The 27,925-nt window shown below is 40.3% G+C and overlaps 3 protein-coding genes across 3 annotated transcripts in view; 2 read left to right on the plus strand and 1 right to left on the minus strand.

Annotated features, from left to right (window-relative positions):
• Positions 1-16,308, minus strand: part of LOC147176428 (F-box and leucine-rich repeat protein 13-like) — a 46,079-nt gene extending 29,771 nt beyond the window's left edge. Inside the window, exons 1-9 of the mRNA XM_086073112.1 lie at positions 16,100-16,308; positions 15,905-16,011; positions 14,529-14,622; positions 14,380-14,447; positions 7,697-7,851; positions 7,428-7,537; positions 4,951-5,046; positions 761-856; positions 300-435 (exon numbers count right to left, since the gene is read on the minus strand). Coding sequence (XP_085929238.1) covers positions 300-435; positions 761-856; positions 4,951-5,046; positions 7,428-7,537; positions 7,697-7,851; positions 14,380-14,447; positions 14,529-14,622; positions 15,905-16,011; positions 16,100-16,168 — 931 coding nt within the window. The 5' untranslated portion in view covers positions 16,169-16,308. The remainder of the gene's footprint in view (positions 1-299; positions 436-760; positions 857-4,950; positions 5,047-7,427; positions 7,538-7,696; positions 7,852-14,379; positions 14,448-14,528; positions 14,623-15,904; positions 16,012-16,099) is intronic.
• On the plus strand, positions 8,856-14,486 carry LOC147176430 (uncharacterized). Its single transcript, XM_086073108.1, has 5 exons — positions 8,856-8,872; positions 8,946-9,001; positions 10,961-12,530; positions 14,224-14,263; positions 14,416-14,486. The coding sequence occupies exons 1-3, from the start codon at positions 8,856-8,858 to the stop codon at positions 12,514-12,516; spliced, it is 1,629 nt and encodes a 542-aa protein (XP_085929234.1). The 3' UTR covers positions 12,517-12,530; positions 14,224-14,263; positions 14,416-14,486.
• A 1,705-nt stretch (positions 16,309-18,013) lies between the features above and the next one.
• On the plus strand, positions 18,014-27,328 carry armc10 (armadillo repeat containing 10). Its single transcript, XM_086074630.1, has 6 exons — positions 18,014-18,669; positions 19,391-19,536; positions 19,622-19,756; positions 21,026-21,202; positions 21,297-21,368; positions 25,988-27,328. The coding sequence occupies exons 1-6, from the start codon at positions 18,435-18,437 to the stop codon at positions 26,237-26,239; spliced, it is 1,017 nt and encodes a 338-aa protein (XP_085930756.1). The 5' UTR covers positions 18,014-18,434; the 3' UTR covers positions 26,240-27,328.
• Positions 27,329-27,925: the final 597 nt, after the last annotated feature.

Genomic DNA, 27,925 nt, shown 5'->3' on the forward strand with positions numbered 1-27,925 from the left:
AATATTTTTTTATTCTGCATATATTTCCCAAAATGCATTTGTGGGCATTTACACTTCTACTAATTTGAATTAAATTAGCACCTGTTGTGTAAAAGTGGGACTAATTTACATAATAACTGCCCCCACACCTAATTTCTCCTTCAATGACTAAATTACCCAGTGGTGACTAGCAGTAAGCAGAGCTGCAATGAGTTTTGTCTAATACAGAGAGTCGCATTAGCTAACACTGTTAGCTTCTGATAAGCACACTGTACTTGACTGTCGATGCGGTGAAGATGCTATAGGAAGAGAAAACTTACCAATATGTTTCAAACTGTACCATTGTAAGGAGGTGCAGCCCCGTAGATTCAGGTGGATCACGAATGGACGGAAATTAAGCAGGACAGCCTTCATGGTGTCATCTGTTATCCAGCGCTTATCCACTGAGACATTGATCTGAGCGGTAGGAAGGAACTTATATCAATATAGTATAAGTGCTACCAGTTTGATACACACTTCTGACATATCAAATTTGCTCAAACTACCTTTAATCATGTGTTATAAGTAATGTTGTTATTAATAATGATATTAATTTATGTGAACAAACTGATTTAAAAATGTCTATAGTTCTCTGCCAGTGTTTACATTTTCAGTTGATCACTTCTACAATATGCCTAGAAAAATGTCCCGTCACTGGTGAGCTTTTTTGGAACATGCATGTAGGCTACTGATGTAGACCTTGGGGGCCACCTGAGCACCATTCCATGCATATTGTACAAACCTTAGTCCACAGAGAGCCCGTGTGGATGAGACTTCTCCAACTGCAGCACACTTCCGAACAGCTCAGCAGATCTCGTAGTTCCATATATTGGAATATCTGCGAGCAACAAAAAAAGTAAGTACCTTGACTTACGGATTTAATTTGTTCTGTGACCTTGCTCGTAACTCAATTTGTGTATCAAAATGCAAGCAGAGCATGGTGTAGAAGTTTGATAATTTTGAGAATTTGCTATGAAAAAAGGTGTGAAGGGCGAAGGTATAGTATTTTTGTTTTCTTTTTCCCCAATCACTCCGTCTGTCCATTAAGAAGCAAACAAAGGCACACTGCTCCCCTTTGCCAGAAAATGTGAGGCCATAAACAAACAAGGATTTCTTTGTTTCCACTCTATAAAAAATGACATACTCATAAACAGACCCCACAACCTGAGGCTCACTGTGTGTGTGCGTGTGCGTACGTATTAGAGAAAACTGACATTTTAATTGTTTGCATACAAATAGTACTGCCCAGCCATCAAGTGTGAAATCAAACAAATTCAAATCAAACTGATTAATGTGAGCGGTTCAATGGCTTTTCCGGTGGCAAGATCCCAGCTTGAACTTGCGCAATCTGCAGTGACAGTGGCGAACATACATATACATACAGCTGGAAACCTCTTTTATGGATGAAATATTTACTATTTGTCAAGCTGCTGCTTATTTTGTGAAGTGAGTTGAATTGAGTTTACTGCCACCCTAAAGTGCTCGTATCTCAAGTTTGCACTCAAGTTGAAAGGCAAAGCAAAAAAATTGGCCATATGACGTTTCTTTTTTTTTTCTTTTTTTACTCGGAGGGTGTATCACTCGTATCTAAAGGCAGCAATGCATTGTCTTTTATTGTTGTTTGGGCTCTGCTTCAATAAGTGAAAGACCACAGTCGTCATGATAACAACCACTGCAATTGGTCAGTCATTTCAGCAAAACAAGAAATACGAAGTGAAATAGTGTGTGTGGGAGGGGGGGGGTCGATATTAGAATATATTGTTGCTCTCTCTGTTGTAATAAATAATAGATACACTGATGGTGAATATTAACATTTTATGACAAAACACCAAACGGCGCAGATTGCACAGTAGCGTCCTTGTCACTTGAAACTTGTTGGTCAAACAATATTTCCTGGAGTTCATGGTCTGGATTTCCTGGAGGATAACTGGTCACAATATAACTCAATGGGCTGCTATTGGTGCTCCCACGTCAAGAATTTTGTTGGCAAGCAATTAATGAGGCAGGTCACTGGCTGGATATGTTTGTCAAGCGTGGTCAATTTCAAAAGTGACACAAAAGGGAATGGATGGTGTCTGTTGTGGATCATATTCACTGGAGGATTAATTCATTCATATTAAATAATATCTAAAAACAAATGTGTGTCTGTCAAACTCATCTGGACTACTGTTTATCAAATGGAGCTAGGACCACAGCCACAACTTGTAACGGAATACTTCAGTACTTCCCATCACGAATCACGCACAGCTTTGCTATTCAAAAGACATATTACCAATATCATCTACTAAATTTGTCACCGGGAATAAGAAAAAAAAATTCAATGTACTAAAATGGTACTAATTTCCTTCAAGGGGTCAGTCAGTCAGTCAGTCAGTCAGTCGGTCAGTCGGTCAGTCGGTCAGTCGGTCAGTCGGTCAGTCGGTCAGTCGGTCAGTCGGTCAGTCGGTCAGTCCGTCAGTCCGTCAGTCCGTCAGTCTATCGATAGCGCCTTGAAAAAACATTCATCCCCTGTGAGTTTTTCAACATTTTTGGCACGGTATGACTTGTTGCTTGTTGAGCTTCAAGGTTTTTGGGATATTTTTTGCACATCGGGAGGCTGAAATGTTTGCCCATTCCTCCTTGCAAAACAGCTCCAGCTCAGCCAGGTTAGATGGAGAGCGTTTGTGAACCGCATTCTTAATCTTCCTTAAGGCATTATGAGGACTGAAGAACACACCAGGCTGGTCAGGGACAAGGTGTGGACAGATTTAAAGCAGGAGAAGGACACAAAAAGATTTCAAAAGCTTTGAACATCTCACAGAGTACTGTTCAATCAATCATCCATAAGTGGATGGAGTACCAAAAAATACACAAATCTACAAGATAAGGCCATCCCTCCAAAGTTTCTGACCAAAGAAGGCCGACACTCATCAGTAAAGTACTCAAGAGGCCTTTGATCACTCTAAATTAACTGCAAAGATCCACAGTAGAGGTTGGGAATCTGTCCATAGAACAACCATCAGCTGAGTACTGCACAAATCTGGCCTGTATGGAAGGGTGGCAAAAAGAAAGCCATTTCTAAAAGCAAGCCACAAGAAGTCAAGTCTGCAGTTTGCCAGGAGCCATGTAGGAGACACCGCTGACGAGTGGTAGAAGGTGCACTGGTCAGGTGAGACCAAAATTTAACTTTTTGGCCTACGTGATAAAGTAATCTTTGGCGTATGAACAACACTGCTCATCAGTCTCAACACACCATCCCCACTGTCAAACATGGTGGTGGGAGCATCATGCTCTGGGGGTGCTTCTCCTGCAGGGACAGAGAAGATAGTGTGAGTAGAAGGCAAGATGGATGGCGCCAAATACAGGGTAATCTTGGAAGAAAACCTGTTTTCACAAATGCTCTCCATCTAACCTAGATGAGCTGGAGCTGTTTTGTAAGGAGGAATAGGCAACAAATTTAGTCCATAGAAGTGCAAAACTGATAGACATACCCCAAAAGAATGCTTTTGCACACCCTATTTTTCAAGTTTTTTGTTGTAAAACAAGTTTGAAATAAGAGATCTACTCATTTACCTTCATGATTGTGTGTTACTTTGTGTTTAACTATCACATACAATTTCAATGAAATATATTTATTTGTGGTCGTACCGTGCCAAAATATTGAAAATTTCAAGGGGGATGAATGCTTTTGCAAGGTTCTCTCTCTCTCTCCCTCCCTCTCTCTCCCTCCCTCTCTCTCCCTCTCTCTCTCTCTCCCTCCATCCCTCCCTCTCTCTCTCCCTATCTATCTATGGTAGCATGTCTACCTCGCAGTTTTTGTGCTTTGCATTTGCATTGCAGGTGCTCAAGCTTTCTCCGGCATTCCAAAACCATTCATATTAAACATTGATAAGACAGAAAAGATCAGACAAAGATTTAAAAATATATACTGTATCATATTGATATTTTGGGGGATTATGTTACTAACTAATTTTTTTTAACAGGTGACTAATAACTGTATTGCAATACATTATATGCATAATACATTCGTATTATGCATCACTTTTATAGTACAGTACATCTAAGCTCGCAGCGTCACACAAGTGTTGCACAGCTGCTGCCATCGTTGACTCATTCATGCCGTAAAAAGTATTGTTTATGCCGCTACTGTTGATCAGTTATAAAATTTAACTGTGTAATATCGTAAAAACCGTAGCAGCACAAATAAAGGTTTTCACGACATAACGAAACAGACTATTTCCCCCATATTATGCGCATAGTGGGAAGCTAGCTTTTCGCAGGACATTCAGTATGTTAGCATCTGCTGGTTTAGCCGCCATGTGCCAAGAGCCGGATCACGTATTTCGCCATCATTTAGTAATAATTAATTATGCAGCTACATCTACATGACTAACTGTTCAAGTAATTGACTCACCCGATATGAAGTGATCGCTACACAGGCGATAACCGCCACAATGAGAAGGCTGTCACTTTTCGGTCTTGTTCTTGGCCCTTTTTATGACTGCTATGATCCATTGGCTACGCCTTGTTTTGGCTTTTGGTAGCCTGTAGAATGCTCGCCCCTTCTTTTGCTTCTCGTTATGGCGCCCTGGTGCACAACAGCTGTCTACCATTGTAAAAGTGTGGCATTTGTGTGTACTCAAACTAGCGATATGTTTTCTACCCTGCCAAAGTGGCGCTGGTTATGTTTTGGCGCAGTGCATTGTGGGATGCGTGATGTCAACGTCGAGCTCTATATCGTGATATATCATTGAATTTTTTTTTGCCAGTACATCGAATATCATAGATATCATGTATCGTGATATTATCGTTATCGCGGGCAACCCATCGTCACAGTATTGATTCGTGTGTTACCCTTATAGTGTGAAAGTTCAAATTCTTGATGCTATTTTGACAAAAGCAAAACCTGGGAGCAGTTTTAAATAGTGAGGGGCAGGTGGAGCAGACAACAACCTTCAGTGAGATGTGGTTGGGCAGGGCTGAGAGCCAGTCGCATCCCTCCCCAATCTGGCTTTGCTGGCGCTCCATTTCCAGTTCATTCTGAAGCTTCTGCAACAACAAACCACACACATTTTAGGATTTTTCATTAGTTCAGTTTTTGATTTTGTCTAAACTTGTTATAAATCTTTAAATTCTGTTAGTTTTCATGCGGGTTAGCTAATCTAACATTAATTCGTATTATTGGGGGGAAATGCTTAGTTTTATTTTTGTTTTTAGTAGTGATGCACCGTTAGTTTTCATGCGGGTTAGCTAATCTAACATTAATTCGTATTATTGGGGGGAAATGCTTAGTTTTATTTTTGTTTTTAGTAGTGATGCACCGAATATTCAACCACCAAAAATTTTAATTTGGCTGAAACTAAATTCAAGCCGAAAGAATATGGCCGAAAGAGGACGTTGTGGTGACGCATGCAAAAAAACAAAACAAAAAAAAAATACGCTGCAAGCAAGTTTCAGTTTGAATTAAACGCCAAACACGTACGAGTAAACTATGTCAAAAAAGAGAGCGCTGCAGAGTACAGCACTACAGGTGAGCCACTCTTTCTCCTGCAACGCCTTCCTTTTTTTTCTTTGATGAGATCCTCTCGAGCGCTTCCACTTTTTCACTTGCATTCTGGTGGCCGTGCTAAATACGTAAGCTAATGTTAGCACTATTACTATCAAGTTTTAAACTTACCACTATCTCCGATTGACTGCAGATCTGTACAGGACGCCGTGTGTGACTTTGCAGTCCGTTCCCAAAGCCGATTGGCTGGTGCGAAGAAATGTGTTTATTTTTCAACGTTGTGACTATGTGAATGTGCCGATTTTTAGTTCGCAGCACCGTGTCCCGCTCCAGATAGTGTTAAGTTATTAACATTGTTTTTCGGTTTCAATTTATATTTTAGCCGTTTTGGATTTAGTTATAGCTGTGGAGCTCAATGAATGGGATTGTCTATTGTATCTGTCTCACACTCCTGAGAAAATAAAGGAGTGTATGTGTCTGGTACCTGTCTCTGTCGGAAAGGGAGGCACAGGCTGATTATTGTTTTTCTCTAATCTGATTTATAGCTATGGGAACTTGCAGAAGGGAGGAGAGAGGAATTCTCTTGTTTTTACTGAGTTGTAAACAAATGTATTGTGGGCTGATGGGATGGACTTTTCGTATTCACCCACTTTTCAATAAATAAGGATGTGCCGGAGAGCCGGAGACACAATCTGACCAGAACACGGCTTCAGTGTCGTCAGCCTTTTGTCATCAGAAGCTTCTGATAATTATTTACCTTTGCAAAGGGACTTCTTCACCAGGATCTCACCATTCAGTTAATTGAACACGCAAAGAGTACAATACTTAATATTGTCTACTCTAACAATAGCCTACAAATGCGTCATCCGCACCGCACCGCATGCACCCGTGCCCGCCGGTGCGAAGTATTGTACATTAACTATAAAGTGTAATTGCACCGCCAGAAAATGCTCAGTTGCTGACCCCGCGTTTGGTGTTTAATGTACCATTCGCCAACATGCCTCTAATGTCTGTGGTGTGGACGCATTTCAATTTATATTGTGCTTTGTTAAAATGCCTGTGCTAAATAAGCCTAAATATTTTATAATAATATTATCATTTTAATTAATTATAATAAATGCAATGATAATAAAAAAATTGCATAATTTTTTTCCCGCCGTTTTGGTTTTCGGCCTAGCATGTCTCATTTTCGGTTTTTGGTTTCGGCCAAAAATGTCATTTCGGTGCATCCCTAGTTTTTTGCTTCCCCTTGTTTCCTCTGTATTTCTGTTAATCTTGTATTTTGTTCGCCAGTCTAGTCATACATATGACAAATCATAGTTATTCTCCATATATAGATATTTTTTTAATGTTTCGGTGTTTCTCAGAGTATAATTGGATTTAGATTATTGCCAATGGGAAAGATTGTTTTGGTTTTCATACAAATCAGTTTTAATCAGATCTTTTGGAATGGATTAATAACAAAAACATGGTTTCACTATATTTGCCTATATTGTCATAACGTGTACACACACGTTATGACAATACCAGCAGCAATACATTGTGTACACAACATTACTCAAATATATATATATATATATATATATATATATATATATATATATATATACACACACACACAATGTTTTATTGTCTTTCGCATCACTTTTACAGTAAACTTTTAACGAGGGATGACAAATAAACACCTTAAAGCTTTTATTTGGAGAACTGTGCAAGCGAGTCTTCTTTTTGTTTCCTCAATCAATGTGATGTTATATGATATAGTTTCCCATTGCTTGATGGAAGTTAATTAACGCATAGGATTAATTTGTTACTTTATATAGTGTCAATCACTGTTTACATAGTGTATTTTCACCAACTGCGGGTGGGTCTGGAACATATCCCTACAATAAGCATGATTCTCTGTACACAAATGAGCAGATACCTTAAAGTAATCCTTGGTCCTCTGTGAGTCCCTAACAACATTCTTCCATGCGGTGACGATGCGTTTGAGGACGCAGGCTTTTAGAACTCCCACCAACTTACGTACCGCCTCTAGTTAGTGAGATCAAAAGAGACAAGAGATGATGAAAACACAAGCAAGCACTGGACAGAATGAGTCACACAGTGGGGAAGATTGTCAAGAAAAGCTTTGCGTTTTGACTTTCATGTTTTTTCCTTTGATGGAGGAAGAAATGCTTGGCAGCCACGTACCAATCCGTGACTCCTTCTTGAACTTGACCCAGCGCAGCCATTTAAGGAAAGGCACCTCCTTCTTTCGCCTGTCATAATGCTTCAGTGCAATTTCCGTCTTTTGAGACAGTTCAGAGGCATCTGTCACGCTGGCATTGGTGAAATCCTTCCAGCTCCTGCCCACAAACACGGTTCATCAATAACTCATAGAAAACAAACACAGCTCATCAATAAATCATTGAAAGCAGTGAACTTTCTTTTCAGATTTCTGCTCAAGATTACTGCAGAGCCCCTCTCACTTGACATATTCATTAATATTTTCGTCATATTTATTCACCAGGCGGTGAGATCAATTCTAAATAAAATATGAGTGCTTATTTCATTTTCATGATGCCTGATTGTTTTTTACAATATACATAAGTCTGAACTAAGAATTGTGTGCCTTGCGCATATTGTCACAAATGTCAGGCAACACTGGTGGACATTAAATATATTTATGATCCCAATTAAAGAAATATAAAAATACTATAAAAATATATCTAATATCAAATTAGCCGAGATGCAAACCTGAAGCTCAGAACTGTGAGGCAGACGTGCTCACCACTAGGTCCCCGAGATGTTGTTTACAAACATATATGAATATACAGTATTGATACAACATATACATTGTGATGTACATCTAAATAAATATTGTAATTATATATTTTTATATTATAAATAATTCAAATCATCATCAACGAAAACAAACAAACATGTATTTCATACATTGCATTAAATAGATATCAAAATACTGAAAAGTGATTTTGTTACTTTGATTTTTCCACATGTATTTGATTTTTCATCCAAATGCAAATTTCATTTTACATCAGTACAAAATTAACATTTTGGAAAAGCAATATGCAGGTGTAGACTTTTTTTCCCCATAACTATTTCCAGCGGTACTGTGACATGAGTGAGACTGAAGTCATTGCCTAGCATGTTCTCTTGAGTAAACGCCACTCTCATTTGTTCCTGGCCATTACATGAGGCTTGACCCACAAGCACTACCAACAGCTGCCTGCAATCAACTAATTGGAAGCTGAATGTGAGTTGGGCTGTTTTGGTCCTCTCTGCAAAAGGGCTGTGACTTTTCGTGGACACTTTGCTGCCGGTGTTGGAGCTGGGGTGGAACTTTTTTGTCATGGCTGCTCTGTTTGGGTAAATGCATGCAAAGTGCTTGTTTAACAACCAATGCCGTGTCCAGATAAATATTTGTGTTTTTTAAAAATAGGCTTATTTGGGTTTCCTTTCTGTTGTTGGCCTGCTTGTGTCTTTCTTCTCAAAGTGGTAAGACCTTTTCTGTTCTCTTCTGCTTCTTCATGAGGACATCATGTTGGGCGAGTTAAGCACTAATTGGTTAAAATAATAAAATCCGCTTTCATCTCAGAAAGCAAGTGAGTCTTTATTAAATGTCTAATTAATCTCAAATATGTTTAATTTGGCTAACATTTCCTGTTTTCTGTATAAAGATACTGAAGCAATAATGGCAAGTTGGCAAATGTATATTTAAAGAAACACTAAAGAACTTTTCAACCTACATAAAATATTTTCATAAGTCTTCTGATGACCTATAGTTGAATGGTACCGTTGTCATGGCTTGAGGTGGGTCTGTATCGCTTTTACTGGCACTAAGCAACTTTGAGGAGGATGGCAGAAACTTTGTCACACAAAAAAACTACAAATGTGCTGACTGCTTTACAGCGTACGTCACGTACCCCTTTCTCAATTCGTTACAAAGATTGAAGTCGATTTGAACGTCTACGCGTGATTACTAGGGCTTGGTATCGATTCTAATTTCCTCAATTGATTTGATTTCGATTCACAAAGAGTTCAGTTCAAATATGATTTTTTTTTCTCTCGATTCAATTCAATACAATATTAATTATGGAACATCAATCCTTCTTAAATATCAAGGACATGATAAAAACTCCACAAACACAATTCCAAATTAAATTTTGCGGACGCAGTAACTGGTTAAATTATTTAATTTATTAATTAAAGTAACACATTATAATCACTTAAGTGTTACACAAACCTAGACATCAGCTCGAAGCCAGACTCTTTTTTTTTTTTTCTTCTTCTTCTTCAGTTTCCATCCCAATTGTGTAGTACACTACCACTAAATGCCTGAGGGGACGAGCATGACATCACCCTCCACCACAGAAACTGGAGTGTTTGGGACGAACACTCAACAATGATGTAAAGATACAAGCTGATAGACGCAGTCACAGTTAAAAAGTCGGGGCTCTATGTACTCATCTGGGCACTGGTGTAGCATGCATGATGTAGAAAAAGCTTTAATATTAACATTTTAAACTCCACAATGCACCTTGAAAAATCGGATCATTGAAAATTGGCTAAATGGTGAAATTGAGGTGCATATAAATAAATACTCTCGTCTTCCTCTGACTTATTAGAAGCTGTTGTTCTGTTATATCCAAAAGTTATTCTGAGTTGCATTTTGCACAAGTGGCAGAATACTGGATGGGTGCTTTACATGGCGTGTTTACAATAGTTACTTACTACTTAATTGTGGCATTTAAGCAAGTTATGCACAAGCTATGAATAGCTATTTTTTTGCACAAGCTACGAATCTTAAGTTTACATTATAACTGATTTGAAATCAGCATACATTATTGTTGTCGGAAGTTCGGAACATTTTGCACAGGATTTATTTTTGTATAAACGAAACCTTCAAAGCTGCTCAATGAAGAAAATTTAATTTCGAATCGCTACTGCTACGTGTGGCCGAAAAATGAAACACTCCTTTCTTTACATATATACTGTGTGCATGTCACTTCCACAGACAGAGGGCAGGTAATTCAAACCCGAATCCAGTCTGAAAACTATTGGCCAGAGGCTTGAAGAAGTACCCATTGTGAACAGCTAAGGTGTTAATTTGCTAATTAGAAGATGCTAGAGTCATAATGGCCAAATAAAATGCTATGTAAAGATATTTGGGGGGAAATTGCTACTGTACAAAAAGCAGCTTTAAATACATTTTTGTTGTATTTATTAATTGGATTAATATCGTAATCATCTAGAACAATGGGAAAAAAATTGATTTTACTTTTTGGCCATATCGCCCATTCCTTTATCTTTATGTATGTGTGCTATGTAATTGGCTGGTAGGGTACAACAGCTGTCAGCTGGGATAGGCAGGCACCAGCTCACCCGTGACCCTATAGAAAATGGATGAATGGTGATTATGTTGTTCTAAATGTGGCATCTGTTTAATGTTGTTAGGTTTCAAGGAAGATGATCCACAAGCCTTCACCAAGGATCATAACTCTGTTGCTCAGACCTACGGCACCGAAAATAACAAGAGCTCAGTTACCCCAACCGACAACGAGCTGTATGAGAGTCCACTTCAGTCTAGCCACCAGCATCGGGACTCTGGATTTCAGCACCCCTTTAAACTTTTAGTACAGGAGCATACCAAAGACACAGCCGTAGAGGGCATCAGTTTTCCAGACATGGACAATTTTGAGCAGTTTATAGAAATCTTGAAAAGCTCCTTTTTGACTCCCGGTAAGGACTTGGCACATTTTCAAACAGCGAGGGGGTTGATGCTGAATGAAATAGCTGTAAGACGCCCATCTAAAGAAGAGAATGATGATAATGAAGCCATTAAAGATAAAGTCTGGAGGGAACAATTAAGTTCTGCATATGGACAAAGTGAAGAGGATGTCAGCTATCCTGTTTTGAGTCCAAGCATCTCTGTGCCTGGTTCTGACAACTCCATGAGTAGAATCTTACCCAGGATGCACAACCGCTCCAACAACCATGGAAGTCAAAGTCCTTACCGTTCAGGTTATTCCAATGATAAAAATGGAGTTGATTGGTGGAGAACTGACAAACTTCCTGAAAAATCTAAATTTCCCTCAAACACGTTACATGAAGAGGTTGCTCCCTTAAGTCCCCAGGGTATGTATCCTCTCAATGGCCACTATGTAGCAAGTGAAACAGCCAATGGAAGTTCAATCAAGAGGCTTAAGAAAACACAGTTAGAAGGCAAAGTTGCACCTTCTCAACAAGGTTCTTATGGAAAAAGTGTCTATGTCAAGGCGTCAAGAATGCCTATTGTATCGTGGGTGTTCAAGGATGGACAGTCCAAGCAACTCGTGCAGCCCACCGCAGCAAAATACTCTTACAATGTAAACATCAATCCCAGGGCCCAGAAATCTGCAGAACTGTCAGCCCAGAGTCCCCGAGGTCTTGGACGACATAATTTTTTGCATGAGCCAATCCACTTGAACCATGTGCTTTTCAAAGCGCCTTTAAATTCTCCTCTTGACAGTCTTCTCCGACAACGTCCGCCTCTTCTCAATATCCACAAACCACGTCTTTCAGAACAAATACCGGACACTCGTAATCAACAATCACAAGAAAGGCATGAGCCTATCACTAATACTATCTCTCAAAGATTAGATTTAGTCCAGCAGGGAGTTGCCTCCAGGGATTATGCCAAGCCCTATACGAATTCCTTCTGGATGAGTGCCCTGCAACCGAAAATAACGCAGACAAACGGGATCTACCGATTTCCTAACCTACAGCGGCCGACAGCCATATTCCACCAAGGGAATGTTTACAGAGGCCCAAGAAAGCCAATAGCACACAGGAAAAAATATGGCTTCCAGTCCAGAAGCAGTTATGTGAGGACTAGCGTAGCTCTTTCCAGGAGCCAGTACATACCATGTAAAAGGGTGTTCATGAGAGGCCAGACGGCTCAAGTGCCATGGATACATAAACGTACTAGCACCTTTGCTTCGCACAATGGACAAGAAGCTGCAGACGAGTGAAGATGTCACCTAAGGTATTAATTGTTCACATTCTGCCTATATGTAAAGTGTATTATAATTAACGGGGTCAAGTTGTACTTAATAATACATACAGATACTTGTGAGACAAAAGGATTCCCTTTTACCGCCTTTAGTTGAAGTCCCTACAAAGTAAAAACAAGTCTTATACATTTTACACACTGCAGAACAGTGTTGTTACCTAATACCTACCCTGCCAAATTTGAAAGACTTAAGAAAAATCACAAAGTATGTAAAATGAGTCTTCTAAATAGTGAAAAATCAAGCTATTGTCTCCATTCTCAGAAGCTGTAGGTATGTCCGCAGAATGTGATAAAACCAAACCCCGGTCAACTGTCAATCAGTGTCGGTAGGCACCGCACTAACCATTTCAACCTTCTCCTCTAAAAACTACCATACACTAGCTGAAGAGGCTGACAGGGTTTTCTTTGACAACCGCAGGAAAATGTGGCTGAAAAGGAATGACTGATCTGGCGAGTCCCAACATAGTCAAATACCTCTAATTCACAGGTGTCAAAGTCAGATCCTAGAAGGCCGGATTCTTGCAGGTTTTTTAGGTTGACCTACTCCAACACACCTGATTCAATGATCAGGATCATTATCAGGCTCCTCCAGAGCTTACTGATGGGTTGATCATTTGAATCAGCTGTGTTGGAGGAGGGAAAGCTCTAAAACATGCAGGACTCCACCGCACTTTGACACCTGTGCTACTTGAAAAATTGTTTTATCTATTGTCCTAACTACATGTTTGAACTTTTCCATGCCACGACAACTAGGCGTTCTGAAGCGGCCACAAAAGTTCGAAGTCCTGGCACACTTGCTATCAAGTCAGGCTTTGCCTCCCCCCTACCCTTCACTCCTAGCCAGGGGGCCAACATTTTTTCAAAAGAGTAAGCATAGCAATCTAAGTGCACGCCGTAATTGTGCTGAATGTGTGAATGAAGACTTAAGTTGCGGGGGAGGGGGGGGGCTGTGCATGACTTAAAAATGCGTCATGTGGCGCCATTTTTAGCCATGCCCCAAAAAAATCAGGAAAACTGAAATGGTAAAAAATAGTTTATCTCCACAAATGAGTATTGAGTACTATGTAATTTTATTTTCAGTAATTATCTTCTCATATACTGTGATGTATTTAGAAACAAATCTCTGAAATCCCTTTACAGGATCTTTCAAGAGTACCAACTCGAAATGTACATAAGTGCAAAAGTTTTTTTTTTGTGTGTGTTTTTTTAACTGTCAATTATGTATATTACCCATTTTGAAACCTTCAAAATGCACACAAAATGATTATTTTTTTATTAACTTGCATTTGCTGTTGTCAGGCGGAAACCTTGTACCTCCAACATCCTCACTTTTTAGGAGACCAAAAAAAAACATTGACATTGTATAATCAAAGAGAGCAAGCTATTTTCAACACCTTAGAATGCTCAATATTTGTAAAGATAACACGTGAGAACTGACCCATTGTGTTGTATTGATTGGTAAAAACATTTTTTTTAATTTGCCAAACACCAGCAATTGCTCCTACTGAGAAGAAAAAGAAACACACTGGGCACATGATCAAAATGTGTTCCCAAGGCTTTGCTAATGTTGTGAACTATAAAAAAAATGCTAATAACTACAAAAAATATACAATACCTGCATGTGTTTATTTTTTATACAACGATAGTTTTTGTTTTTGAATCCTAGGATCATGGTGTGAAAGCAAATGTCCCTGCTATCCATAAGGGTAAGAAACGAAAAATAATACTGTAAAATATAAAAAGCCTTTAATTTTATGTGTGAAAAGTCAAAGTAAATCACAAGTTAATTCGTACTTGTAAATATTTAAATAATCACCCTTACCTGAAGCAAGCGCTTGTTAATTTCCTTCTGTAACAGGAGTAGGCCTTCTCATATTTCCGGAAAAGAGCCTAATTGAAATGAAGAAGTACACATTGACTGAAGAAACCTCAACATCACACCTGACCGGACTTTGGGTTGGCGCACATCACCTCAAGTTCATCGGAGTCCATGTATTCTGTGTCATCATCCAGTTGCAGAGAAGCCAGCAATGACCGCTGCGCACTACCGCTAAGGAACTTGTTCCTTCAGGAAAATAAAGAATAAAGATGGTGTGAATAACAAACCAAATACAGTGTTACATAAGTAGTGTATTTTCATAACATTTTGCTGTCTTTTTTTCCCCTCACCGGATTGTAGTTCTATTTCGTCCCTCCCGACCGCCAGGTGGCGGTGCTGAAAAAGCACGGAAATCCCTCGCGCATGCGTCTGGGGGATTTCCGTGCTGTTTCAGCACCGCCACCTGGCGGTCGGGAGAGACGAAATAGAACCGTAGTTACATACGTAACTGTCGTTTTAATACCATCATACACATTAGGCAAACTTGTGCAATGTAAGGACGGATACAATGTGGTGCATTAAAATGAACGCTCGGTTCTTAATGACTATCAGAACTACTTTATTCAGTGAGGTACATTAAATTGTAACAGCAGCAATATTCATACATGCACTCTTGTATTATAATTTATGTACTAAAAATGAAGTACCAACAAAAAGCAACATTAAGTAGGGTTAAACTCACATTCACACAATTTGGAGTCTTCATTAAACCTAACATTGATGTTTTGGGGATATGAGAGACTGCAGAAGAACCAGGAAGAAAATCCACTCGGCAAGGGGGAATGCGCAAACGATACAGGAAGGCCTGAACTAAGATTCAAATCTCAAACATCAGAACTGTGAGGCAGATGTGTTAACCACTCTGTTACTGTGCTACTGTCGTTTGTAATACTTTCATAATTGCATATTGCTCAACTCAACTTCATAAAGCACTTTAAAAAAGCCATTGCTGCATTACAAAGTGCTGTATATGGAGTAAAAATCAGTCATGCAAAAACAAAGACCAGTAAAACCTAAATTAATGCAAAAGTAAATCTCAATCAATTTAAATACAACAGGTACCATAAAATGCTAAAACAATGCCTTGATAACAAATATAAGGTAAAAAAAAAAATCCAAATCTGTGAATTGTGCAGTGTAGTTGTATGCCGCCACCTTTCCATTGATAATTAGAGGCACATTGATAAATTGATACCTGAAAATGACGGTATTGAGAGTATTAGGTCAGACTGTGCACTTGTCTCAAATACAGTTAGGCCACTAGAGTAGAACAACTAAATGTTCATTATATGGCAGGAGGTACATAATTTACCTGTTCATCCACTTTTCTGACATTTGTGTTTGGTTCTGTGCACTGCCATTTTTTTCCTTTAGTAAAATATGAGTCTTGGTTTCATAAAGTTTGTGAAACACTGCCCTGATGTACTGTAACTACAGTGAAAAGTGCTGAAATCCAAGTGGGACCTACCAGTCCACATTCTGCAGATTGTCATGTCCCTGGAAGGTGATCAGGGTATTTTTCAAGAACTGTATGGGGTCTCTGGGATCTAACCGGCATGAGGCTATCAGCAAAGCCTGTTGTCAAGGAGCAATAACAAAACAATCACCTTAAGTAATTTCGCACAGTGTTGGTCCATAAAAAATATTTACAGATAATTTTTACCTTGTATAATTGCTGAAGCTCAGACTCTGTCAGAGCACTCACTTCGATTTTTGACTGCTTTTCTGTCATTTGCGAGGCTAGTCATTCTATAAATAAATGCACCCTTAGCTAACAATAGCTAAAGAAATATATATACAAATAGGACATGACAGACAGACACTTGTGAAAATGGGAATTGTCCAAATTTTCATTATTTACCCCTCGTTTTGGCGCGTCACCTTCAGTCTTTGAAAAAGTTTTAATCCTAATGGATAAGTGAATGCGGCAGCTGTACGTCATCACTAATCGTCATTGACACGTGACGTCACCGGACGCGACAATACTTTTTTCTTCTTCTCCCACGTACGTGGTCTCCCGGCGGGGCCGTGCCGCTTGCACCAAGGGCAAGCGACGGTACCACCTCGCCAACCAGAGCCCGTACGATGCATACTTTGCTCGAAGTGGATATTTTTTGCCGTGACCGGCAACTACCGCTATTTTGCCGTGAATCGCGCGAGAACTACAAGTACTAATTGTGCGCTAGTGGATGTGTACGTTCTTGTGGTAGCAGAGAGGGAATTTATGAAAAGTGTGCACTTTGTGACAAGTTTTTGCAATTTGGTATGGGCATAATGTTTGTGACCACATACAATCAAAAAACAGATGTACAGTTGTTTGTACTTCATCACAAAAAATACATGTAAATACCAAATCAATACCAAATTGCTGTTGAACAAAGTCATTAAATGGATAAACCCCATTTGTAACTTTAAAGTGTACTTCTTTGGCTTTGGGAATTATTGAACATTTCAAATATGTAGTTCTTAATTGGTAAATAGTGTCTTTAGAAAATGATTGATTGAAAATGAAAACAGAACGAACATGCACCTCTGGCGAGGGAATGAATACTATTGGAATACAAAAAAAGATAACTTTTGAACATAAGAGCAAATAAATGCTAAAATTCCAACAATACTAATACGTTTTTATTTAGGTGGAAACAAATTAAATACTGTATGGTAAGTGTCACGTGCACATTAGATTCATGGCAAAATGAATGTAGATTTAACTTAACTGAATTTACGGGTACATATTAAAATAAAAATGTAATTGGAAACAAATTTGACAGTATACTGTAATAATACACAAACGATAAGACAATCTAGAGAATATAAACTGACTTTGAGGACGTTGTACGTCCACGGACTACTATGTGGAGCTCACTGATTTGGTGGAGGCACTGATCTGAATATATGACTTGATAGCCGATAGGCCAAGACTTTTGAAGTCACGAGGCCGCCATTTTGCTCCTCCCAAGAAACGGTTCTGGGCATACGATCCTATACATTTACAGTATCGAAAATGGAGAACATTTGAGACAGTACTTAGTAGAAACAACGTAATTTATTATGTTTTAAATGTGTTAAACATAAACAAGAGGGTTTCAGACATTTTACAACTTTGCCTTAAATGCATGTATAAATGATATGCTTAATGATGTTTACAGGAGGAAACTATATTTTTTATTAAACAATTATAACTGTAATTCAACAAAGGATGCCTCTGCCAAATCTAATATTAGGGTCTAAAGACCTGAGTGATAAAAGAGTCCTCAGAGCAGCACACACTGTCCACTTGTTAATTTATTTATTAACTTTTTTTTTTTACTTGTTAAAAAATAGTGAACACCTCCGCCACAAAGCCTCCAGCCCGCCCTCCGGCCTTATACTAACTACCTACGAGCTGTATATGTCTCATCTGTACATATACCGTATAGATTATACAGTAGTCTGCTCGCAGGATGGGAGGAGCAATATGGCCGCTCTTTGACTTCAACGGCTGGCACGGGCGTGTATGGACTATCGGCTACCCAGTCATATATTCAGATCAGTGGGTGGAGCTCTACTCGCAGTCGAGCCAACGCGTTTTCGGTGGAGGTCACGTGTTTCCGGTGGAGCTCTCCTGCAGCCTTCCTTTTGGTCCACACTTTACACCAACACATCAAAATAGTGCTACAATGTTCGTGTGGAGCCGTAAAAACGATAGGAAGCCTAGTTGGACAACATACGGGTGAAAAATCCAGACTCTAGCGTTTTAGTTAATAAGGTCACTCTGCCTCGCAACTATTTTCTGCCCGGTGGGCAATCAGTGCAGCACACATAAAATCAAACTAGTACGATTAGTCCTTTCAAGTTACTTTTGTTTAGTGTACTTTGCTTCGCTTTAATGAACGTGCAATGTTAGTTGTGTGATACAGTATTTCGAAACGTACGACATACCCTCCTGTCCTGTGTACAGTATATAGCATCCGGTAAAAGATTCATCGCTGAGGTTTAGCTGAAGAGACTGCATCAGAATGGGCGACGGCAGCAGCTTTACGCCTAGAATTGGCAGTATTAAGACTTTGCTTGGAATAGTCGCCGGTGCTGGAGCCTCTTACGGAATTTACAAACTCATAAACGGAGGAAGCTTTAGGAGATACAAGAAAAGAGGGGGCAATGAAGGTAGTTCTCGGCCGGACAGCCTGTTGGCCAAAGTGTCTGGACTGGACCTTATGTGTCCCCGAAGTGAAAGAACGGATGATACTTTGGGTAAGTATTTGAATAGCAAATGACTGCCTTATTGGAGAACCAACAAGGCAGCTCTATTAAAAACAAAGAAAAAGGTCCACAATGTTAAACATTTATAAATATGAAGCCGTGACCGGCAACTCTCTTGCTAGCGATATTTTGCCGTGAACGGCTCTGATTGGTCAAGCACCGGACCGAGTGGTGCACTGAGCGTGGTACCTGCATCGCTTCACCCCCTTCTGTGTCCACGGACTTGCATATGTCCATGGTCTATTCACGAAGTTGTTATTTTGTTTTGCCACAGAAGATAGACTGCTATACCAGTCTGTAACCATAACCGTCAGAGCATATAGGCTGTTACCGCCGGCATTAACAGCCTAACCCAAACCCTCAATCAGTTATCGGCATTGGCAGCCTAACCCTAACTCTCAGAGCAAAGGTTTTAAACCTTAACCATTATGCCACAAGCTTCTACATTCAACTGGCGCACAATGTGTACTTGTAATTGTGGCGAGTTGCAGATCGCGGCGAAATATCCACTTAATTTTTTATACAGCTATTGTACCATGTCTGTGGTTGGTTTAAGCACTTTAAATTAATTGTATACACCAGAGGTGTAGCTAGAGAACAGAAAAGGACTTGGATTATTAAGGGTCAGTGCGCTGGCCCTGTGAAAATGAAATATGATTGGCAACTGAGACAGTCTTATGAAAACTAGTTTTGACTGGTTTTGGCTTCACAGGTGACATCATCCACCAGTCTGCTGGCAACCTGGAGCCACAGCACCTAAATATGCTGCTGACATGTCTCCAGACCAGCAATAGTACACCAGACAAGTGCCGTCTCTTGCTCACTTTAGGAAACGCTGCTGCTTTTACTGTCAATCAGGTACGGGCCTTCAAAAAATATTAGACTATCACATTTTTGTGAAATTCTACAAACATTCTAACATTATGTATCTTCAATCCTGCAGAATGTTATACGCGAACGTGAAGGGATTCCTATCATAAGTGGTTTCCTCTCTGACCCTGCACCAGAGGTTAAAGTGCAGACTCTCAATGCTTTAAATAATCTCTGTATGAACATCCAAAACCAGGAACATCTGACGGTACGCAACCATATAGTGAAGCCCCATTTGTTGCAGGAGATGGGTTTCAGACCCACCCGTCGTCAGTGAAAATATGTGGTATAGATAGACCATATAATTTTTTTTTAAATTTACTCTTATTGGTTTTTTTTAAAGAGACAACACAAATACAAACAATAATAGTACAAACAGCAAGGGGGAATACAATTCACATACTGTATAGTCTCTATAGACAACATTGCTCGTATGACCATATTCATTCTCTTCTCTGTGATAAGGTTTGAAGTAAAGGGACATATAATTAATTCCTTCATTATCCGTACCGCTTATCCTCACCGGGGTTGCGGGTGCGTTAGAGTTTATCCCAGGCCTTCGATTTAAAACATGTGTAAACCAATATGACCATATTTCATCAATGATATCAAATTTTACATCTTACTTTCTGATTCTCTCCATATCGTATATGCTATGAACAACATCAGTCCGGTTATCTATACTGTTATCTATACTGTAGTTAGTAGGTGTCTCGTTTCAGCCACTTACTGATCAGAGTGTGTGATTTTTATATAATTTTATCATCTCACACAATTTACACATATGAACATTAAAATTCATTTTAACTTATTAAAACTGTTAAAATTATTCTTTAGCTTGCATAATTGTGGGCAAACTCGGTCCTCGTGAGCCGTGGTCCTGCAGGTTAGAGGTTTCTCTCCTCCAACACAGTTGATTCCAATGAACAGGATCATTATCAGGCTTATGCAAAGCTTGCTGCTGAGCTGATTATATGAATCAGCTGTGTTGAAGAAGGGAAACATCAAACAACTGCAGTACTTAATTTAATTTGAGGACTGAGTTTGCCTACCCCTGCACTATAGAGCTTAGTGGAGATTTATTTTTTATTTATAACATACGGTCCACTCCAACAGTATTGGAACGGGAAGGTCTTTTCCTTTTTTTGTTGTCTACTCAAGACTTATGTTTTTCAGCTCAAAAGAAGAGTATATATGAGACAGAAGTTCGGAATTCCAGCTTGTATTTTATGGTCTTTACATCTAGATGTGTGAAACAACTCCGAACAGTCCACATTTTATTTGTACAGTGTACACACCCACTTTTCAAGTGAGCAAAAGTATGGAACATGTGACTGATGGGTGGTTTCTAGCTGCCTTGTAGATTGATTGCTTAAATATTGTTTGTTTTTGGCTTTGGGTTTCGTCTGTGAATCACTGTACCATATATTGTCAGTTCTTGAACCTCTGTCTCTGAAAAGGATGTCTTATCTTTTAGGTCTATTTGCCACAAGTGCTCGAGTTGATTGAGATGTCTGCGGTGAACTCTGACCTTCAGCTAGGTGCTCTCAGGCTGCTAACCAACCTTTCTGTCACTGACAAACATCAACACCTGCTCAAGGGTTCAGTGACGCTTCTACTCTCTTTGCTGGTGGTGAGCAATGCGACATTACAGGTTAGTGTCTGCTCCTTACCCTCTTTTTAAGAATTAAATATGTTTTTAACAGTTGTTTGACAATACTGTAAGTTAACATGGTCATTTCTTTTAGGTTCAGACCTTGAAGGTACTTGTGAATTTGTCATCTAATCCAGACATGATGGATGATATTGTTCAGGCTCAGGTAAGAAGTCAGTCATTTAAAAGTCAAAGGGCGACCTCTATTGCTACTGTTGGAACTCTTTATACTCGCGCCCGAGGTGACGGCACGGATGTTACGGCAGAGTACCGCGCATGTGTTCGCCTTCATATTTGTGTGCAACCCACACACGTTGTTTTGAAAATTTATTGCGGTTTCACTCCTAATCGGGGGTGTCGCTAGTGCTGGTATTGTCTAAGGCGCCGTTTCCTTTGCATTTTATGGACAATTCTGGAAGTTGTTTTTAGTTTCCGGAACACGAAACAAAGTGAAAAATTGGTGAGCGTGGAACATTGTTTGCTACAACTAGTTGATCTAGAGCACTGTTTCTCAACCCTGGTCCTCGTGCTGCATTCGAGGATGGTCGGAAGTTGTTATTTTCCGAGTTCAAACCAGGAAGTGTGTACGGCAACCCTTGAGCCCTTGAACTCGGAAATCCCACTTGGGAAGAAAAAGTACCCCGACTTCACCGACGGACTACTTGTGACGTCACTCTACAATGGCGACCCTTTTGGAAGCACAGACCATGAATGCTAAAACGCAATTTACTCGAGTATAAAACTAGATGGCTTTCTTCATTCATAAATATTCAACATAACTTCACATAACACAACGTACGTGACAGTGTGCCGCTATCTCCCTGCATGAAATTATGCGGTGAACTACTCAACTGTATGGAATGCTTAAAATAAGATAAAAACAATAAATGAAGCAAAAAAATGAAGCTGATTCTAATGACAGTTTATCAGCAAACTCTAGAGAATCCTGATAACGATCCTCACCTGCGTTGGAATAGGGACACATGGAAAATAGGCTGGATAGTGTGCCCTGAGGACCAATGTTGACAAACACTGACCTGAGGACCAGTGTTGACAAACACTGATCTAGATGACCATATTATATTTTTAATTTTATTTAAGCGGTGGCGTAGGTAGTGTGTACAGCCATTAAATGAAAGTCCTGGAAACTTCCCGGGGAAAGCAGAGTCATCACGTTATGTGACTAAACGGACCAATCATGAGCAATGCTTAACTGTGGGTACAGATTACTAAACTGTGGGTACAGATTACTAAACTGTGGGTACAGATTACTAAACTGTGGGTACAGATTACTAAACTGTGGGTACAGATTAGCAGAAAAAAAAAAATCATACCCTGGCACCAGAGGGGCTCCGTCGGTAACTTCTAGTGCAGCTGAAGGAACATTTGGTAATTTAAAGTAATTTCCACTAGAGGACAGGAGAGTGGAGGAGCAGTCATACAGCAATAAAGCCGTCATGGGATAAAAAGGATTACTGTATAAAAAAAATTCCATAGTTGAAAAATTTTGTTTTCATTCCAAATGGCTGCAGTGTTTGATCCATGCATTATGGTAGCGCTGAATGATTTTGGAAAATAATTTCATTGTAATTGTTCCCCCCAGAATTGTGATTTAATTTGCAATTATTTTTAAGATCTTTCTAAAATATATTTTTTAACAAACAATTAATTAATCTTTCTTAAACCAATAAACTCTGGTATATATTAAAATATACTAAGATAAAGGCAAATTAAGCATAAATTAATATGACAGACACTTTATCTACAACTACAGGTATAAACTTTGATGAAGCTGAAACAACACAAAATACACAAATCATACGGTGAGGCTTTTGTTTTGTTTTTAAATGTTGCGAGGTGAATTACATTAAACATGTTAGATATTCCTCTCAAGGTCTCGTAAAACGGTAAACTCATTGAAAATTATGCATACTTAGAACGGCAGGCTTAAATGAGAGCGTTATGAAATTGTAATTATAATGCAAATGCATTTAATCGTTCAGTTCTACTTGTGGGACATTTTTTTGTGTCATTTTTTGTTTAGTTTTTTTACCACTGATTGTCACACCCACATAAGTGGGGCGAAATTTGTTCTCTGCATTTGACCCATCTTCTTTTTTTTCTTCTTTTCGTGTGCACGTGTGTGCAAATGTGCGTGCGCGTGTGTGCATATGTGCGTGCGTGTGAGTGTGTGCTCATTAATTCACCTGAAACCTATTAAAAATCCCATACCCTTCACCTAAACCGAATACTTCAGAATCCCGATAGTCGCTCCCCTATGGCATAACCCCGACTTTCAACTTAACAACCAATCGTTTTATTTAGGTGTGTGGGAGCAGAAAGGAATTACACATCTCCACCTTCTCTTCTCAGATAATATGTTTATATCATATACATCCTTGCTCCAAAAATACAAAATAAAAAACCGAAATTTTTTACATTATCTGCAAGTTAAAAGTATGATAAAGAAACAAATTCCAACACTTATTTTCATGCTTTGTGGTTATGCACTCCGGATTATGTATTTCTGGACTAAAGTCTTAGAAAAACTTTCCGCTATCTTGGACTGTAGGATACCGTTATCTCCAAACTTGTGTTTGCTAGGTGCTTACCACATAAACAATTTCAATCTACACTTGTAGCCCTTACTATCGCAAAAAAAACAATTCTTGTTAACTGGAAAAATAAACCAACTCTGAATATCGACCAATGGTCTAACCTCCTCATAAATCACATTTTAATGGAAAAAATATCTGCCTCAAATAAAAACCAAATATCAAAATTTATAGAAACATGGTCTACGTATATAGAATATTTTAACCTAAATCTGGTTACTTAATTCTTAATTCTGCCTGTTAGCGAGAGCCACCGCATCGCGATAACTTACATTGATGTTTCTGTATTTGGCAATTTGTAACTAATGGTTGTGTTTTTATAGTCAGGAACCCAGTTGCTGCCAACAGGATCGAGCAGATTCACCTCCAATGGGCACTAAGGGTTAATATTCGGATTCACTACATGCCAGTGGGTTAATTCTATAGGTGCTGTCCCCCCCTGGCTGGGCGTGGGCGGGTCTGCCCCTCTGTTGGCTGCTGGGTGGCGGCTGCGTCTTGGCCGTTCCCTGGGTCTCTTGGGGGGTGCTGCGTTGCGGGGCTCTCCCTGGTGTCCGGGGCGGCGCCGCTCCGGCGCGGTCAGTCGCTCTGGGCCCGTCCACGCGGTTCGGGGCCTGTGGGCCACCGGGGTGCCCCGGGGTTCCCTCTCCCCTCCCCCTTCCTCCCCCTTGCTGCCTCTCCCTCCTCGCCTCTCCCCGCCCGTCCTTCGCCTCCCTGTCCCTTCTCCTTCCCCCCTTCCACCAGGCACCCCACCGGCCCACAGCCCCCGCTCCCCCCATGACACCCACACCCGCCACCCCCCACCCAGCCACCCGTAGCGGAGTAGCGGGGGCACCGGCGCCCACCCCACCTCCAGCCGCATGGTGGGACGGAAGGGGGGAAGGGAGCACCGGGAGACAGGAGGCGCCCCCGAACCTCAGGCCCGGCGGGGAAAGGTGCCGGTCGTCACGCTGGCGTGCCTAGTGAAAACTAACCCTGTTAGTGAGTTTGCCAGCTCACCCGACTGGCGAACTCTACCCCTACTCCGTGGATGTGACCCCACCCAGTGTATATATAAGTGTGTGCGTGTGGTGCATTAAAATTGGGAGCAGGTGAGATGGAGCAGAGGGAAATTATATACCACCGCTCCGATCCACCTGCTTCCCAGAGATGTGTTGGTGAGTGTATGTGGTGCATTAAAATAAATGGTGGTGCATGGTGGCGAGGCGGGGGAACAGATGGGGTATGATGGGGGACCGCAGTATTAAGCAGCAGTGCTTAATACTGCGGTCTACCCCAAGCGATGGCTCCCCACCCCGGCTCATTAAAATTGGAGGGGAGTTGCAGGGTGAAGACGGTGTCTCCACCCTACCCCACCCTCCCAAAGAGTGTGTTATGTGCCCTATGTGTCTATTTACAAAGTGTATTGTGCAAAACTAGTGGAGTGAGTTTAGAGGAGCCACCAGCGGGGCCTCTCCCAACCCGGCGGGGGCGGGTGCGCATCCCTCCCTCCCCGAAGCAGAGATTTTTCCATTAAAATGTGATTTATGAGGAAGTTAGACCACTGGTCAATATTCAGAGTTTGTTTATTTTTCCAGTTAACAATTTTTTTTTTTTTGGCGATTGCAAGGGCTACGAGTGTAGATTGAAATTGTTTACATGGCAAGTCAGTTGATGTTAGGTCACCTAGCAAACACAAGCTTGGAGATAAAGGTATCCTACAGTCCAAGATAGCGGAAAGTTTTTCTAAGACTTTAGACCAGAAATACATAATCCGGAGTGCATAACCATAAAGCATGAAAATAAGTGTCGGCAGTGTTTTGTGACCCATCTTCTGAGGGAGCGGTGAGCAGCAGCAAGGGCCGCGCTCGGGAATCATTTGGTGATCTAACCCCTCAACTCCAATGCTTTAAATGGTTGGAATTGGGGGGTTAGATCACCAAATGATTGTGTCAAGCAGGGTGGCAATGGGTCCCATTTTTGTATTCTTTGGTATGACCCGGCCAGGGATTGAACCCCCAACCTCGCAGTTTCAAGGTGGACACTCTACCACTAGGCCACTGAGTGAGGAAAATACATTTGCTATATTAGTAGGCTCAGTTAAAAGCTTGAGCACAAAAGTAATTTAACGTGTAAGTCAAGTGGTGACTGTGATGTGTTTTTAAACATTCTTCCTGTGAACCTTGCACCCCAGGCTCCAGCTTCTGTCATGCTGTTATTTGACATGCAAACGTCATCTGCGGTGCTTTTGCGGCTGCTGACATTTACGGGCAACCTAAAGGCATGGAGGCCTTCGGCGCAGGTGGCAGAGGAACTGAGGCGCAAGCACGACTGCCTCTTCCGGGTCATGCTGGACGAGTCGTCGGAGCTCCACAGCCGACTGGTCCAGCTGATGTCACACTCCGACAAAGAAATTCAAGCACAGGTGGCCCGTATATTGACATAGACCATCCCTGTTCCCCCACCCCACGCCACTATCTCCTCTTTAGACCTTTTCACACATTCTTATAGTTAAGAAACCCTTTAATGTCATTTTGACCCAGGCAGAGCGAATGAGAACATTGGCAAATGGTTTGAATGTTGATTTTAGCCTCCTTATCTACCACTGTTGTTTGAATGTATTCAACCCCAAACGCAATAATTTTTTGTTATCGGTTCAAGTCAGCGGTAGCCACTCACCACTTTATGCCACCCATAAGTACCCTGGCGCCTGTTGTTTACATGAAATGTTCTGTTTTTTCACTGTTCTTACTCCTGCTTGTCAAAGTCATCACGCTCCCTATCAGCAATGAAATTAGATTGTACTTCCACACTGTCTATACTAGGGCCCCACAGATAAGTATTTAAAAAAACAAAACTTAGCAATGGGGGAAAAGGGGCACATTTTTGCAGGGTTTTTTTCTTGAGGGGAGATTGCTTGAATGTCATTATCTTGATCTTATTTTGTGATGTGTTCAAGTGGCAATTTTTGCTGATTAATCAGCCAAGCCCCAGTGTATAACAGCATCTCCAAATCAACTGCCAATTTACCTTATTTTTCAATTTCTACATTTAAGTATTTCTATGGGAAGGTGGGATTGGGATAACTGGGCACTCGGTATACTGCCATAGTATTGGCGAGCTTGAAAACAAGCCATTTACCTTTCACCATTTCAGTAACCTATCTTGGGAGAACTTGAACCATTTTATAAAGAATGGCAGGAGGACTGGAGTCACTTGAAACAAAAAAAAAAAGTGAAACGAGAATGTCAGAAAGTCAAAATTGTTAGCAAATGACTTTACGTTAGAAATGTCATTGTCCTTATCGGAATATTATTTATTTCAATTTTAATCTTGTGAAATTGCATTTTTTTTTTGTATTACAACTTTATTCTTTTTTTTCTTTTTTTTATGGAGCTTTGTTGAGTTTGTCACTTTTTGTTTTACTTCTGACTGCCACCCTCTGGCCAAAAGCATAACTGTAACCTCTGTGTTAAGCTTGTGCATGGTGTGCCGTGCGTGCAAGTAAGTTCGCTTGAATAAATTCTGAGTTGAAGTTTGGGCTGTGCTGGCCTCTTGTTTTTTTTTAGTTTTGCTTTTTTTAGTTTCCATCTCAATCTTTGTCGTACGCTAACACTAAATGTCCACAGGTACGAGCATGACGTCGCCCCACCACCCCTCCCCTTCCCCAAGAAACTGCAAGTATTCGCCCCAAACACTCTACACTCAAGGGAAGATACAAGCTATTAGGTGCTGTGAGTGTCGGTCTGTCGGGGTAAAAAAGTCCGGGCTATTTGTACTCATCTGGGCATTGATGGAGCATGCATGATGTAGAAAAAGCTTTAGAATGTTTTTGAACTGTACAAGACATCTTTAAAGATTTTTTAAATCTCCATATTACAACTTGGGTGTTTCAAATTTCCCCTTTTTTCCTCCACTATTGCAATGTTTTGTTTGTGGAGTGGAATTGTGAGTTTACCGCCCTCTGTGCTTTTTTTCTTCTTCCATAAATTCACACCAAATTCTCAAATTGCATTTTTTTTTTGCTCAAAAAGGAAAATTTTATTTATTATATTTCTATAAAGACTTTTTTTAAATCACCATTGCAACTTTTTTTGCTTGTAGAATTTGATGTTTTTTCCTAGTAATATTA

Source organism: Leptonotus elevatus, chromosome 4 (assembly GCF_054856555.1).
Source record: "Leptonotus elevatus isolate MCC_2025b chromosome 4, RoL_Lele_1.0, whole genome shotgun sequence".
In the NCBI taxonomy this organism is placed as follows: domain Eukaryota; kingdom Metazoa; phylum Chordata; class Actinopteri; order Syngnathiformes; family Syngnathidae; genus Leptonotus; species Leptonotus elevatus.